General features: G+C 50.6%; 1 protein-coding gene across 2 annotated transcripts in view; it reads right to left on the reverse strand.

The window, feature by feature from the left end:
* Positions 1-15804, reverse strand: part of CDH4 (cadherin 4, type 1, R-cadherin (retinal)) — a 444165-nt gene that overhangs the window by 152495 nt on the left and 275866 nt on the right. For both annotated transcript variants that reach the window (XM_011934497.1, XM_011934498.1), the window contains exon 3: positions 11214-11393. In XM_011934497.1, coding sequence (XP_011789887.1) covers positions 11214-11393 — 180 coding nt within the window. The remainder of the gene's footprint in view (positions 1-11213; positions 11394-15804) is intronic.

Consider the following 15804-nt stretch of genomic DNA (forward strand, 5'->3'; position numbering starts at 1 on the left):
CCCTGTCCACCTGGGTGAGAGCCCTGCACACCTGGCTGGGGGCCCTGTCCACCTGGGTGAGAGCCCTGCACACCTGGCTGGGGGTCCTGTCCACCTGGGTGGGGGCTCTGCACACCTGGGTGGGGACCCTGTCCACCTGGGTGGGGGCTCTGCACACCTGGGTGGGGTGTGCAGTGTCCACCAGACGATCCCACCTGAGAGGCAGTGCTTAGTCCAGGGGTCACAAACCACAGCCCACAGTCCAAATCCAGCTCCTGCCTCTAGCAGGTCACCGTCCACTCCTCCAGCAGGGATTCACGGGGGGATTCTCGGGGCCAGGCTTCATTCTTGGTGGCTGGGACACAGACAGGGGCAAGATCAGAGCTGCCCCGCAGGGAGCCCACAGCCCAGCAGGAGGAAGCCGATGATAGGCGAAGCTGAGCTGCCGCAGGTGTGACCCTCCCCATGAGGAAATGCCACGTGGTATGAGGAGATGGTGAGCACGGCTAGGGAATGGGCCAGGGCTGCGTGTGAGTAGGGTGGGGGTCCTATCATGGCAGAGAAGTCATCGGAGGAGAGAGCTGATGAATGGAGGTGGTGAGCCTTAGAGTCACGTGATGGGCACAGAGCCAGGGAGAAGTTTCCTGACCCCGTCTTTGGGGAGCAGAAGCAAGCCCCCCAGTGCTTAAGCCTCGGCCACAGCTTCCACCTCGAGTGAGCTTGGGGAATGGCCAGTGTGGCTCAGGTTTAGATGGCCCCTCTGCTCCAGGGTTAGGAGGGCAGTGAGCTGGAGGCCAGGAAGGAGGAGGCCGGGGTCCAGCCTGCACTCGTCCACAGCCAGGAAGGGGATGGGATGTGGGAAATTTGCACCACCCAGAGTTGCAAGGCCTCTGCACACTAGTGTCCGATGGGACCCGGGGCACAGGACATCTGAGGACCTGGAAAACTGTCCCGAGGAACTGGGCTTACATTTCTCTCGGGGGCACAGGACATCTGAGGGCCTGGCAAACTGTCCCGAGGAACTGGGCTTACATTTCTCTCGGGGGCACAGGACATCTGAGGGCCTGGCAAACTGTCCCGAGGAACTGGGCTTACATTTCTCTCGGGGGCACAGGACATCTGAGGGCCTGGCAAACTGTCCCGAGGAACTGGGCTTACATTTCTCTCGGGGGCACAGGACATCTGAGGGCCTGGCAAACTGTCCCGAGGAACTGGGCTTACATTTCTCTCGGGGGCACAGGACATCTGAGGGCCTGGCAAACTGTCCCGAGGAACTGGGCTTACATTTCTCTCGGGGGCACAGGACATCTGAGGGCCTGGCAAACTGTCCCGAGGAACTGGGCTTACATTTCTCTCGGGGGCACAGGACATCTGAGGGCCTGGCAAACTGTCCCGAGGAACTGGGCTTACATTTCTCTCGGGGGCACAGGACATCTGAGGGCCTGGCAAACTGTCCCGAGGAACTGGGCTTACATTTCTCTCGGGGGCACAGGACATCTGAGGGCCTGGAGAACTGTCCCGAGGAACTGGGCTTACATTTCTCTCATGTATCAGAGGAAATGAAGGGAGGGAGACCTTGATGTCACTTTAGCTCTATTTAATGTTTTTGTCTAGAAAACATGTGCATATTAAGGAAAGGTTGTGGGCAAAAATCATATAGAATGTGCCTTTGGAGTATTTAGAGTTTAAACTATCGACCCTAGAAATTTACATTAGTGTGTTCAGACAGAATGTTGGGTAATGAATTTGGAAGAAGCCTTCAGAATCATTGATGCCTTGCATTTGTTTTCATAGATGGGTACATCCAAAACTCACTTATTTGTGCTAATAAACTGGACAATCTGGTGACTGTTTTAATTTATGTATATATAAAGAAATTCTTTTTTTTTGAAACAGTCTCACTCTGTTACCCAGACTGGAGTATAGCAGCGTGATCTTGGCTCACTGCAACCTCCACCTCCAGGGTTCAAGCGATTCTCCTGCCTCAGCCTCCTGAGTAGCTGGGATTATAGGCATGTGCCACCACGCCCAGCTAACTTTTTGTATTTTTAGTAGAGATGGGGTTTCACCATGTTGGTGAGGCTGGTCTTGAACTTCTGGCCTCAAGTGATATGGCCACCTTGGCCTCCCAAAGTGCTGGGATTACAGGTGTGAGCCACTGCACCTGGCTTTAAAGAAATTCATTTTTGGCTGGGTGCGGTGGCTCAAGCCTGTAATCCCAGCACTTTGGGAGGCCCAGACGGGCGGATCACGAGGTCAGGAGATCGAGACCATCCTGGCTAACACGGTGAAACCTTGTCTCTACTAAAAAAAATACAAAAACCTAGCCGGGTGAGGTGGCGGGCGCCTGTAGTCCCAGCTACTCAGGAGGCTGAGGCAGGAGAATGGCGTAAACCCGGGAGGTGGAGCTTGCAGTGAGCTGAGATCCGGCCACTGTACTCCAGCCTGGGCGACAGAGCAAGACTCCATCTCAAAAAAAAAAAAAAAAAAAAAAAGATTCATTTTTATTAACTTTACTAATGACAATACTCATCTCAACTTCATAAGCATCACAGTTTACCTAGAGTTAATATTGGGCCACTTAACCAGCAACGTCAGAGCTTCAAAGCAGCCTTGCTCCATTTACCCCATCTGTCCTTTGTCCAACTGTTGTCTTATTTAGTTTTTCTCCTACTGTTGTCATATTTATTACATCAACATACATTATAAACTCCCTAATACAATGCTGTCCTTTTGCTTTAAATAGTCAGCTTTTTAAAAGAAATGAAAAGAAAAATGATAATCTTTTATATTAGTCCATAAATTTATCTCTTCCTGAGCTCTCCATCCCTTCTTGGAGGTGTGGATTTCCAACTGGTGTCATTTGTTTCTGGCCTAAGGAACATCACCCTTTATCACTCCCGCTGGGTCTGCTGGTGATGAATTCCCTGTTTGTTTGTCAGGAATGTCTTTATTTCACCGTCATTTTTATTTTTATTTTTTGAGGCAGAGTCCCACTCTGTCGCGCAGGCCGCAGTGCAGTGGTGTGATCCCGGCTCACTGCAACCTCCGTCTCCCAGATTCAAGCGATTGTCCTGCCTCAGCCTCTTGAGTAGCTGGGATTACAGGCACTTACCACCATGCCTGGCTAATTTTTGTATTTTTAGTAGAATTTCACCATGTTGGGCAGGCTGATCTTGAACTCTGACCTCAGGTGATCTGCCTGCCTTGGCCTCCCAAAGTGCTGGGATTACAGGCGTGAGCCACCGTGCCCAGGCTTACCTTCATTTTTGAAGGATATTTTTTCTGGATATAGAACTCTTGGCTGGTAGCTTCTTTTCAGTAATGTAAAGATGTTCTGTTGGCATGTGACTGCAGGGATTCTGAGGACAAGCCCCCATTCTGACGGCTGCCCCGGACATATTGCATCTTTTTCTCTACTTTAGAGGCTTTTTCTTTATTTTTGCATTTCACCAGTTTGACTATGATCAAGGAATGGCATTCTTTGTATTTCTCCTACCTAGGGTTCTTTGGGTTTCTTGAATCTGTAAGTTTGTTTCACTACTACATGTGGGAAAGTCTCAATCATTATTTCTTCGAGGATTTTTTTCTGATCCTCTCTCTTCTCCTTCTGTTATTGCCATCACACAGATGTTAGGCCACTGGCCACTACCCTACTGAAGCTCTGTGTGCTTCACTTCTCCTCCTTCTTCAGGCTGGATAATTGTATTGATCCATCTTCAAATGCGCCGACCCTTTCTTCTGCCTCAGCAATTCACTTGTGAACCCATCCAGTGAGTTTTCCGTTAGAGACACTGTACTTTTCAGTTTTATCACTTCCATTTGGTTATATTTTTAGAGTACCATTTTTTTTTCTGCTGTGATTCCCCATCTATTCATCCACTCATCTATTCTGACCCTTGAAGATATTATAAAGCAATATGTTAAAGGCCTTGCTGCTAGTTCCAATGTCTGGGTGATCTCAGGGTTCCTGGGTTCCTTTCTCTGGGCAGTTTTTTTCTTGACTGTGGATCACATTTTCTCTCTCTCTTTTTGACATGTCTAATAAGTTTTGTGTGTATACTGATCACTGTGAATGCAACCTTGTAGAGACCCTGGTTCTGTTATCTTTCTCGGAGGGTGTTTATTTTTTGTTACAGCAGGGAGTTCACTTGGCTGGACGCAAATCTCAGTGTGTTTCCCTTGGAATCTCTGCTTAGTTCTCTCAGTCTGCTGAGTGTTGCTTTTACTGGGTCCCTCGGTGCCTCTCTGTGCATGCACAGTTCTGGGGCAGCCAAGGATCTGGGCAGAGCTTATGTGTGTATTTGGGAGCCCCTATCTGTGGCTATGTATTTTCTAGAATGTATCCCCTCACATTCCAGCTGCTCTGTCAACTCTAAACTCCGTTGTACAACTCCTGTGACCAGCACGCCTGTGGCTTCCTGCATGAGACCCACTCACCCTTTGATGCAAGGACTGGGATGGTGCCCTCGGAGGAAAGCCACCTGCATGCACGTCTCATCCAGTGCTGTTTTCTCCTTTCGAGGGTGGAGGCCCCAACAGATTCTGCCTACTGTCCATCTCTCCCAAGTAACTTCAAAGAGCTTGAACATTTTCCCCTAGAATTTATAGTTACTATTGATAGGAGTGTTAGAATGAAATAAACCACACCACCATTACTAAAAGACCGTCCAATTTATTATTGCCAGGTACTGTATCCCTAACATAACAATCTTCCTAATTACCATGAAGGGCTGACTAGCAGAGATGGGCACGAGGGCTGCGTCTGTCATTCTCACTTAATGAGTGTTTAATGACATCTGCGCTCCTCAAGGAGCTTTAGGTTTAGTGGGGGATGCAGACAATAATTACTGACAAAACAGTGTCAAAAACTCTGCCACAGCAACAGGCAAAGCGGGTGCCCTGGCCCCATGGGAAGGCCTCTGATGGGTCCTGAAAAGTGGGGAGTTCTCAGAGCAGGTAGGAAGTAGCTGGGCTGAGGGGACTGTTGGGTGCACTGGGCAAACCCTCCAGGCTGAGGGGAGAGCTTGTGCACAGGACTGCAGGTGACCAAGGTGACGAGCCAATCTGGAAGCTACGAGCCACCAGCACAGCTGGAGCTTGCCGTGCCAAGGGGGGCTGTGAGCTCATGAAACCTGCCGGGCAAGGTGAGGATTCAGGCCATCTCCCAAAGACAGTGGGAACCGCACAGCCACAGCCGTGCTTTGGAAAGGTCACCTGCTTCCGTGAGACAATGAATGACTACCACATGAGTCATTCGCACATGCCTGGATGTTGTAGAGTATATCAGAAATGGGTTCTTAGGTGGACTCCGTGCTAATTATACTGCCAAGTTACCCAGCAAACATTCTGTGAAGATAACGTGGGGCTAAAATTCAGCTGGCTCCACCACACGTGCTCACACCTCCAATCAACTTTTATGGGCCCTGCCACAGACCAGAGAGGTGTCTCTGCTGCCTTGGCTGTGCATTTCGGGATGCGGACCCAGCTCGGGGCATCACTCATTTGCTCAAGCAGTCCAGAGCCTGTGCAACGCAGGCAGGCGCCCTTTCACCTCCACGCCCCCAAAGACCCAGCCCATCTCTGTTCCCATAGAATGGCATAAGTATTTGTGGTTGGATGTGAAGCAATGGGGTGTATGTGCACAAATGGGAACCAAATTTATCCAGAAGACGGGAAGGAAATGTTGCACTTCAATCTGCTTAAGCTCATTTGAGTTGTTCGGTGTCGGGGGCTGACTTGAGCAATCCTTTGTGAGCCACCCGTGGCTGCGCACCTGTGATCGTGCTTCTCTGGAAACGGGCTCCTGCCTGTCTCCTCCAAGGGGCCTAAGCACCTCGTAGGCCCTGCGACTGTGGAGCGACCTCCCTCCAGAGCCTTGTCTTCAGAGCTCTTTTCCCGACTTGCTCTCTGGCAGGGGGCCCCGAAGACTGGTTTGCGTGACTTCTTGTCTTCTAAAATATCGACCGCCAAAATGAAAGGATTCACACCCAAGAGCTTTACGTTCCTCCCCATTGCCTTGAGCTGATTCGCTGATTCCTACCGTTGCCCTGGACAGCCTCTCAAGGTAACACAGTGTGAACTGGTGTCAGACTCAGCCAAGCAATAGATCCTCTTCTTAAAAGTTTCATTTTATCCTCACTCTGAATCTCACCAGGAGTCAAGCTTAAGGTGTACGCTAGCCAAGCAAGCGGCGTTTTAAAACCTTTCACGAACGTGCCTGTGTAGGTGCCGGCCCTACAAGGGCCATGGGACCAGGTGTGAACTTCACACAGAATGTGGATTGCTTGGTGGTTCCTGAAGGCCACAGAACTCTATATCCTCTCTCCCCTGAATCCCCAGTGCCTGCACGGTGCTTGGCACCGTAGCCACTGCCCAAACTGTCCAGTCCAGAGCCAGAATTCTGGACCAGGGAGGGTGTCCTGCTAACTTTTAAATGGTGTTCCTTCTTGCCATTTTCCCCAGTTCCCCTGGGGACATAAAGAAAAGTTCCAATCCAAGTTTCTGGAAAATCAGTTCGGTGACTGTGAGCGGCTTCCTCCCTCTTCTGCTTAAGAAGAAGGGACAGCCTGGGGTTTCCAGTGTTCCCTCCACGGTGTGGCTGCACCTCCTCACTCACCACTCACTCTAGACTGTGGTCTGATTCCAGTGGCAGAATCACCAGGTGTGGCTCCCTGCTTTGCCACGGATACCCCTGGCTCCACAGCCCCACCGATTAGAGCCACCCCTTTGCTTTTCAGGGCTTTCCTCTCTACAAGTAGGTTACCTATTTCTCCCTGCATGGCGCCGCTAGTGCTTAGGAAGAGATGTGATATTCCTTCCAAGGAAAAAGCCTGTAATTAACAGACTTTTTTGGGGAAGAGTATTCTGCCTCCTCCTCTTCTGCTCGTTTTTTCATTTAACATATTTTATCAGAATGAAATGCCTTAATGAGCGCAGAATTGCAGCTGATCCCAGCTGAACCTCAAGCGCTCTGTGCTCAGCTTGCCGCTCCCCTTCAGGCTGTATTCACCACTGTCTCTGCGACTGGGGCTTCTTCCAGGAGCTGCCTCCCCTCCAACACTGCCAGGAAGCTCATCAGTTTCCTATAGATGGAAACGGGGACAGGAAAGCACCCCCGAAACCACTGCCTGTGCTAGATAAGAATTTGATGGAAGATAGAGGGGAGGGTTGAGGGAGCGGTTGGCAAACAAGAACATGAACGTGTAGGAATGTATATGTGTGTGAAGCAGGGTGGTGTGTGCATGTGTGTATAGTACGCACGTGTGTGTGCATGTGGATATGTGTGTATAGTATGCACGTGTATGCAACATGTGGATGTGCGCATATGTATATAGTATGCATGCGTGTGCATATGTGGATGTGTGTGTGTATAGTCTGCACGTGTGCACATGTAGATGTGTGTGTATAGTATGCACGTGTGTGCACATGTGGATGTATGTGTGCATGCATTGAGTTCTTACGTAATGACCTGGAGTCCATTTGGAAAACACAAATCTACAGAAGCCACAATGGAAATTCCATTTTCTATTCACTAAAAGTCTATCTTCCCTAGGCATCAAGCTCAGTTTGGATGCCACTCCCCACCTTCCTTCGGATGGAAGCTGAAGGGGATGCCCCTGTGTAAGCCTCATCGATACTTGGAGGGACTCTGAAAGCCAGGACAGGCAGTGCTCACATTTCTGCCAAATTCCAGCTGCTGGGCCACTTTACAGGGTGAGCTGATGGGCGCCCAGCACCACAGTCACCACTGAGATCACATCTATCACTCACTCACTCACTCATTCCCTCCACAAATATAGTGCCCACTGCGTGCCAAGGGCTGTTTACAACACTTAGGGATATGGCCAAGATCCTTGCCTTTAGGAAGCCTCCTCTTAGAGAAGTAGTAAGTAGGTGAATAAATAATGAAAATACAGCCAGATCACACCAGGCACTACGGCGAACTGAAGCAGGGCAGAGGGTAAAGAATGACCTGGTTGGCGAATTACATCTGAACTGCTCACCCAGGGCTCCAGTGGCCGGCGGCTCCTTGGGATCAGGGAGGAAAGGACGCAGGCTGATCTCATCTTTAGAAACCTCTTTTGGCAGAGACCAGCCATTCACCAGCCATATTTCCCTCTCCTTCGGGACATGGAGTTGGACTTGTTCCCCATGTCCCTTGCAATTAGACGTGGCCATGTGACTGGGCTTTGTCCAGCGGCATGTAGGCACGATTGACGTATGCCACTTGTAAGCCTCGCCAGTCCCGAGACGCTCACCCCGGTTGGCTGAATGGCTGCAGCACGGGCCACCCTGGCCCTGCCCACCAACCTTCACAGTGAGCAAGAAATCGACTTCGGTTGGATTCAGTTTCTGAAATGCCGCAGTGAAGGTAGTCAGCCCTAACACGCACCCACCTCACTGCCTCCTTCCGCTCACCGCCTGTTCTGCAGTGACGCTCTGGGCGTGGAGGTGACCTTGCCTGCAGGGGCTGCTGGACGAGTCAGGGGGTGTGAGGAGCAGATGACAAAGTGGTTTCACACCACAGCAATGCCACAGACCCCAGAACAAGAGAAGCCGCCACTTCCTGAGTCGGAGATGCTGGGGGCGGTTTCCTGGAAGCACGGAATTTGCAACTTTTCTCATTCTGACACCCAAAGCCAACTTCACAATTCTTTCCTGCACATTTCTAGTTTAGGAAGGTCAGCGGCAGAGAGTCCTCAGGAGGCTGCACCTGCACGGCCCGCAGAGCTCCCGGTGCCGGCTGCTCGCTCGGCCACATTTTCCAAGTTCGTGTTAATCAGGAGGGGCAGATTTCCCTCCTGCAAACTGGAAAACCACGTTCCCCGTCAGCGCATTCAGATGTGGAGTAAGCTGGGCTCTCATGGTGATGTCTTCAGGCCAACCTGTTAGTTGACACATGGCCTGAGGCTGATTTCACACCACAACGACAGAGGCTGTACGGCCACAACGCCTTTACCACCTGGCCCTTCACAGAAAAGGTTTGCTGACCCCAGAGTAAGACCGAAGACTGTCTACAAGGGGCAATGTAGGGGCGGCAGAAGCACAAGGCCTTACATAAGCCTGCAGAGTACAGTAGAAACCCACTCCCTCGCTCGGGGGCCTTCAATCCTGACGACCTTTAAAGAGGAATCTCTGGTTGGTCCTCACGCCTCCAGCACAGCCTGAAGCCCCTGCCCCACTGGCCTGGGAAACAAATCAAGGGCAGCCTCTGTTCCCTCGCCTTATGCTTTTCTCTACAGTCAGCTTCTAGCCTGACAGACGATCCCAGTGATCAAACTGTGGTTTGGTCTACAGTCTCCTCTGGGGACGAACAGTGTGGCGATTCCTCAAAGGCCTAGAGGCAGAACTCCCATTGGACCCATAATCCCATTGCTGAGTATACACCCAAAGGAATAGAAGTCATTCTCTTACAAAGACACATGCATGTGTATGTTCACTGCAGCACCATTCACAACGGCAAAGACATGGACTCAACCCAAATGCCCATCAATGGTAGACTGGATAAAGCAAATGTGGCACATACACACCATGGAATGCTATATGCGCCATAGAAAGGAACGAGATCATGTCCTTTGCAGGGACACGGATGGAGCTGGAAGCCATCATCCTCAGCAAACTGAAGTGGGAACAGAAAACCAAACAACACGTGTTCTCACTTTTAAGTGGGAGCTGAATGATGTGAACACATGGACACAGGGAGGGGAGCAACCCACACTGGGGCCTGTGGGAGGGGAGGGGCAGAAGGAGAGTATCAGGAAGAACAGCTAAAGGATGCTGGGCTTAATACCTAGGTGGTGGGTTGACAGGGGCAGCAAACCACCATGGCACACGTTTACTAGGTAACCAACCTGCATATCCTATACATGTGCCCCTAAACTTAAAATAAAAGTTGAAAAAAAATGGAATCACTTTGAGAAGAATTTTAAGTCAATGACAACACAAGCAATGGCCAGAGGCAGCAAATCCCGGCCCTGAGGATGGCGAGGTGGGTGCAGCATGGGGGCCACCGCACTGCCATCGGCATCGTCTCTGGCGTCCGTGTGGGCGGGAGGTTGCCCAGTGGGCCCAGGAAATGTGGGCCTGGGAAGCTCCCCCAGGATGGGGTTCCAACCCCTGGTGGCGTCCTTCAAGCCCTGAACTGCATTTCACAGGAAAATCTCCAGCCCAGCCTGGCCCTCAAGGGATATGGGTGGCCAAGGAAAGTTGAGCCCCGAAAGGGGAGGATGCAGCAGAGGCTGGGTGCTGAGGTGGGAGGGCCAGCTCTGTGCACAGAAGGCAGGTGATATGTTTGCAACCAAGTCACTTGGCTGGGGTGTGGAGGCACATTGCATTCACTCACACCAGAGTTTCTGCTATAAATAACCGGTCATTTAGACTGCTCCTTGGCGGGGTCCCCTGGTGGCCAAGGTTAGGGATACAAAGAATTGGGGGGACCATGCCTGGTGGCTGCTTTCTTCCTCCTATCTCTGCATTCCAAACGCACAGCCCAGCCTTCTGCATTGAAAGGAATGAGAAAACACTAAACAGCACGAAGACTGAGAATGGCCCCTTAAGCACACTCTGGGGACCCTCATTTCCAAAGGGTGGGGTGAGGCTTTTCCACAACGGTTGGGAATTATTTAATGGAATTCTCGCCATCCTTTTATCAAATTATTGCTCAGATTGGGCTGCAATTTTCTTCAAAGGGAAGCAGAAATTGCTCGTTGATGGCCTTGATTATAGAGACACAAATTTGTAAAATAAATTCTTTCTGCGGTAAAAGCAATCTCGGGTGGCCTTGGGAACTCGGGGACCAAGACCTTGCAGACGGCCCCATGGCACGGCCCACGCTGGCCTCGGCGCAATGATCGTCATGGCAGACACGCCACCATCCTATCATCCGGGATCTTAGTCATCCATGGAAACAAATGTGATCAGACCAAAGAAAGGGGTCAGAGGTCAAAGGCCACAACCCACACCCTGCCCACTGCCTCCACACACATAGCAGCCATTTGAAAGTAACCAAGAGAGAAATCACCCCTGACTCACAAAGGCCCATCCACCTACGACGCAGCTTCCCCGTCTAAATTTTTCATTGCCCTGTGTAAGGCTTATCTCATGACAGAAAGGGTGAAATCGCCACCTTCTTAGACACCAAATGCAGAACCGCCCCTGGCTTTGGGATGCCGGGAGAAGAGCCTCACGCTAACACCAAGACCCCCGTGCCAACGGGAGGGGTCTGCACTCACCCTCACGAGCTGCTGCGGGAAGGGCCCGCGCGAGTTCTCGGGCACGTTGATGGGTGGGATGACCCAGTCCCGTTTGCGCCGCCTCAGCCCGTCAGCGTTCGGGTGCCGAGGCCACGGCAGCAGGGTGTCCTTCGGAGGCGGAGAGGGGTCCAGAGCCACGATCTTCTTTCCTTTCTGTGGCTTTATTTGGAAAGGGGAGAAAAGAGGCAAAGAAGTCCAGTTAGGTTTTGCACAGAGGAAAAGGGCGTCTGCTAAGATGACCTGTACTGCCCGAGACTGAGAGGGAAGGCGGGTAACGCTGGGACAAGGAGCTAAGTGGGAAGAGCAGGATAACACTGGAAAAGGAACTAAGTGTTAGGGAAAAAAAATCAAGTAACACCCCCATCAATATGATGAGACAGATTACAAAATTAAATGTGGGAAAAAGAAACCATAAAAAAAGAAGAAAATATAGTTGACAATGTCACCAATAGTGTAGACAGGGCTTTTTACGCCCACCCAAAACAATGCAAGAGATCACAAAAGAAAAGACTAATATGTTTTCCCACAAAACTCCTGTTTATGAAAAAACAGACCCAAGAGGCAATTGACGCATTTGGAAAACATGATTTACAACAGTTTGACACGAGGTTCATAGTCACTACATAAAGCACTCTTAGAAAGCAGGAAGAAAATACAATGGAATCTTGTTTCCAGACAAGAAAAGGACATGAATAGATAATTCACAGCAAAACAAATATAAACGATCAATAAACTTACGACAACTGTCCACATCTCCCAGTAATCAAATAACGCATATCAAAGTAATATATCCTTTTTACCTGTCAGATTGACAAGGCTGAGTGAAATGAATCTGCAACACTGGGGGTGTGCAGTGAGTTAGTGGGTGGAGGCTGATGGCTGAGGGGGTGGGATTTGGCCTTAGACCCACACCTGTGTGGATGTGTAGAAGCTCATGTGACGTGGAGGCAAAGTCCCTTCATCTCTCACAATCCTGGGATCTTCTCTTACAGAAGGGAGATGGTAGCAATGGCCCTGAGTTTAGGGACTGCTTTGGGAATAACATCAGATAACAATGAGAAAATGCCCAGCCCATGCTTAGCACAGGGCTCAGGCTGTCAGGATGGACACTGACGCAGCTCCTGCTGCTGGGGTCCCGTGGTCACTCAGCACAGCCCTCTGCCTCCCGGTGGCCAGTGACTATCAAGAGCCTCAAAAAGGAAGGTCCCTTTTGACCCAATAACTCCACAGCTGGAACTCTGTCCCCAGGAAACTCTAGGTGGACCAAAGTCCTTGTAGACAGATAGTTACTGGGGATGTTTTTGAACAACTAAAAATACCAGAGCATAAATCTGAATGTCTGTCAGTGAATTCCAAATGCATTACACTGTGTTCATGTCTTGGAATATTATAGCCATTAAAAGTTACTCTTTTAAGACTGACATGAAGAAATGTCCATAAAATATTAGTAAGTGGAGAAATAGCACCAAAGCATACATACAGCATCAACTGCAACTGCATTGTTTCTTTTTTTTTTGAGATGGAGTCTCACTGGGTCACCCAGGCTGGAGTGCAGTGGCACAATCTTGGCTCACTGCAACCTCTGCCTCCCGGGTTTAAGTGACTCTCCTGCCTCAGCCTCTCGAGTAGCTGGGATTACAGGAGCCAGCCACCACATCTGGCTAATTTTTGTATTTTTAATAGGGATGGGGTTTTGCCACGTTGGCCATGCTGGTCTCAAACTCCCGACCTCTGGTGATCCGCCCGTGTTGGCCTTCCAAAGTGCTGGGATTACAGGCGTGAGCCACCATGCTCAGCTTCAACTGCGTTTTTTTAAAGGATAGGAAAAGAGGCTGGGTGCAGTGGCTCACGCCTGTAATCCCAGCACTTTGGGAGGCTGAGGCAGCCAGATCACCCGAGGTCAGGAGTTCAAGACCAGCCTGGCCAACATGGTGAAACCCCATCTTTACTAAAAATATAAAATTAGCCAGGTGTGGTGGTATGTGCCTGTAATCCCAGTTACTTGGGAGGCTGACACAGGAGAATCACTTGAACCTGGGAGGCGGAGGTTGCAGTGAGCCGAGATTGTGCCACTGTACTCCAGCCTAGGGAAAAAAAGCGAAACTGTCTCAAAAAAAAAAAAAAAGAAAAAAATGTAAGAAAATACATGAAAATGCACACACTGGTTTTCTCTGGTCACCAGAGAGTTCTGTTATCGTATTTTGCTTCCTTCCTTTTACCTTTCTGTGTTTTCTAAACGTGACAGTGCACATGACTCCCATGGCTGACAGTGCCAACAGAACTTCACACATACACGTGGCGTCCATGCGCCTGCCGCGTCGGGTCCAGTGCAGGTTGCCCACATGGCATGCCTTGCCACAGTCTTCGTGGCTGATGCTCATTTTATCTGAATTGCAGGGGCACTAGGATATGACAGTTCACACGGCAGAGAATGGACCTTGCACCCTTGCACCAGCGCAGCCCAAGGCAGGGAGAACAAAGCTGGCTGGGAGGTGTCTGACCACAGGCTGCCCTGCCGTGCATGGCGGGGGTCCCCACCACCGTTTGCCTCAAGTAATAAAACCCAGGAGGCTTCCATGGGAGCACTCCCAGCCTTCCTTAGAAAGGAGCCATGTGAGGTGCAAACACGGAGACCCAGGGGTCTCGACTCCAGCCCCTCATGATGACAAGGGGCGGGGGCTTTTCTAGGCTCCTCAGGGAACTTTGAAGAACTTCCAGGACAGTCCTAATTGCACATTCTCCCCGGAACCCAGAGCACAGCCAAGTGGACTCCATGGTTTCCTCGCCCAGACCAGTAGCCGCTGCCTCATAGGTACTGAATGTCTGATGAGCATGAGAGCAGGACTCTGCATCTGGCCCTTCCACTGAAGATATCTCACCTGTCCTCCAAGACCAAGCCCCAGACAGATGGCACCTCCCTGGGAGCCTGGTCTTTACCTTGCAGATACAACAATTTAGGTTAATAAGCTCTAAGCTTTGATGAGAAAGACCAGATTAATCCCACTGCTCAAAGTGGCTTGAAATAACGTCAACATAACCAACACGAACAATGATAGCAGCTGTGGTGTGCACTCAGGTTCCAGGCTCCAGGCCAAATGCTGTTCCATGCAGTCTCCCCCTGAATCCTCCCTCTCACCACTTCAGCGGGGAGCACCATCATCCCCACTTTCCTACCATGCGAGGCCAAGACACTCATGAAGCCCACATAGCCCATTCAGCAGAGGCAGGATTCAGATGCCAGGAGCGTGACCCTGAGGCCGGAGCACCTGGAAGTGCCTCTCCTCCCTTCTGTGGTCTCTGCGTGTAAAGTCAAATCCCGTATGCTGGACCTCAGGAAGGTCCCAGACTAGGCAGAAATTGATCTTCCCATGGAAGAGGTGGGGAACCAGGGGAAAAGGGGGTCTGAGTGATGTTTCCTGTACCCACTCGGGATGTGCTCCATAAATCCCAGACTGGGGAGAAACAGGTCTGAGGTCCCAGGCTGGTCCCAGGACCAGCAGCTCAGCACCCTGGGGAGCTCATTAGGAATGCAGGTTCCTAGGTCTCATCTAAGACTTAGCAACTCTGGGGTGGGGCCGCCAACCACACCTGAGATGTGCTGCAGGTAGAGAACAGGGGGTCTCCCAGCCCAAAGGCAAGCAGGGGTCCACCTCTGGAGAAGGGTGGTGGAGCATTCTTTTTGTTCCTGAGCAGGTCTGCATGAGGGAGGAGAGCCTGGACAGATCGCTCCCAGATGAGGGCGAGGGGAGCTCTGGCATAGCTGCTAGGAGCAGCCTTCTGGCTCCCCATATCTCCCGGCAGGAGACCGAGGTGGAGACTGGCTGGTCTCTCCCACCTGGTGGTGCTTCAGAACCGGTAGTGGCTCACCAGGGCCCTCTGAATCTCTGACTCTGAGTTTTAAAGGGTTTTCATGCAGCCGTTTTTAAAAAAATCCTTCATTTTCATTTGCTTAGGATGAGCTTGCAATGACGTTAATTTCCCTAGTGTTGTTTAAATAAATTGCACATATTTGCTACTATTTTAAAGCTGTGAGACAAATGTAATAACAAAATCTGGTGAAAATCAATGCCAGACCTGCACGGGCTTCTGCCTGGAAGATGCACCCGCTTCCCTGGAAGAAAATGTCAGCCACAATTAGCACTCACCCTGGTTGAACAAGCATGTTCTTTTGAACACGCAGTCATCTTGGGCCCATTCAGAAGACATCACATAAACACTGATGCGTAATTATACTCATTAAAAATAATGCTTCCAGTTATGCTTAAAAATATTTTCTAACAGATGACACCTGCTGATTTTCCCTGGTGCATGTCTTTCTTCTGTATTTCTGAGTGAATGAAGACTGAGCATTGGGTAATGACTTAAAGGTGACCTTGGCCCGGCGTGGTGGCTCACGCCTGTAATCCCAGCACTTTGGGAGGCCGAGGCAGGCAGATAATGAGGTCAGGAGATCGAGAGCATTGGGTAATGACTTAAAGGTGACCTTGGCCCGGCGTGGTGGCTCACGCCTGTAATCCCAGCACTTTGGGAGGCCGAGGCGGGCAGATAATGAGGTCAGGAGATCGAGACC

This window comes from Colobus angolensis, unplaced genomic scaffold, assembly GCF_000951035.1.
Source record: "Colobus angolensis palliatus isolate OR3802 unplaced genomic scaffold, Cang.pa_1.0 Scaffold136, whole genome shotgun sequence".
In the NCBI taxonomy this organism is placed as follows: domain Eukaryota; kingdom Metazoa; phylum Chordata; class Mammalia; order Primates; family Cercopithecidae; genus Colobus; species Colobus angolensis.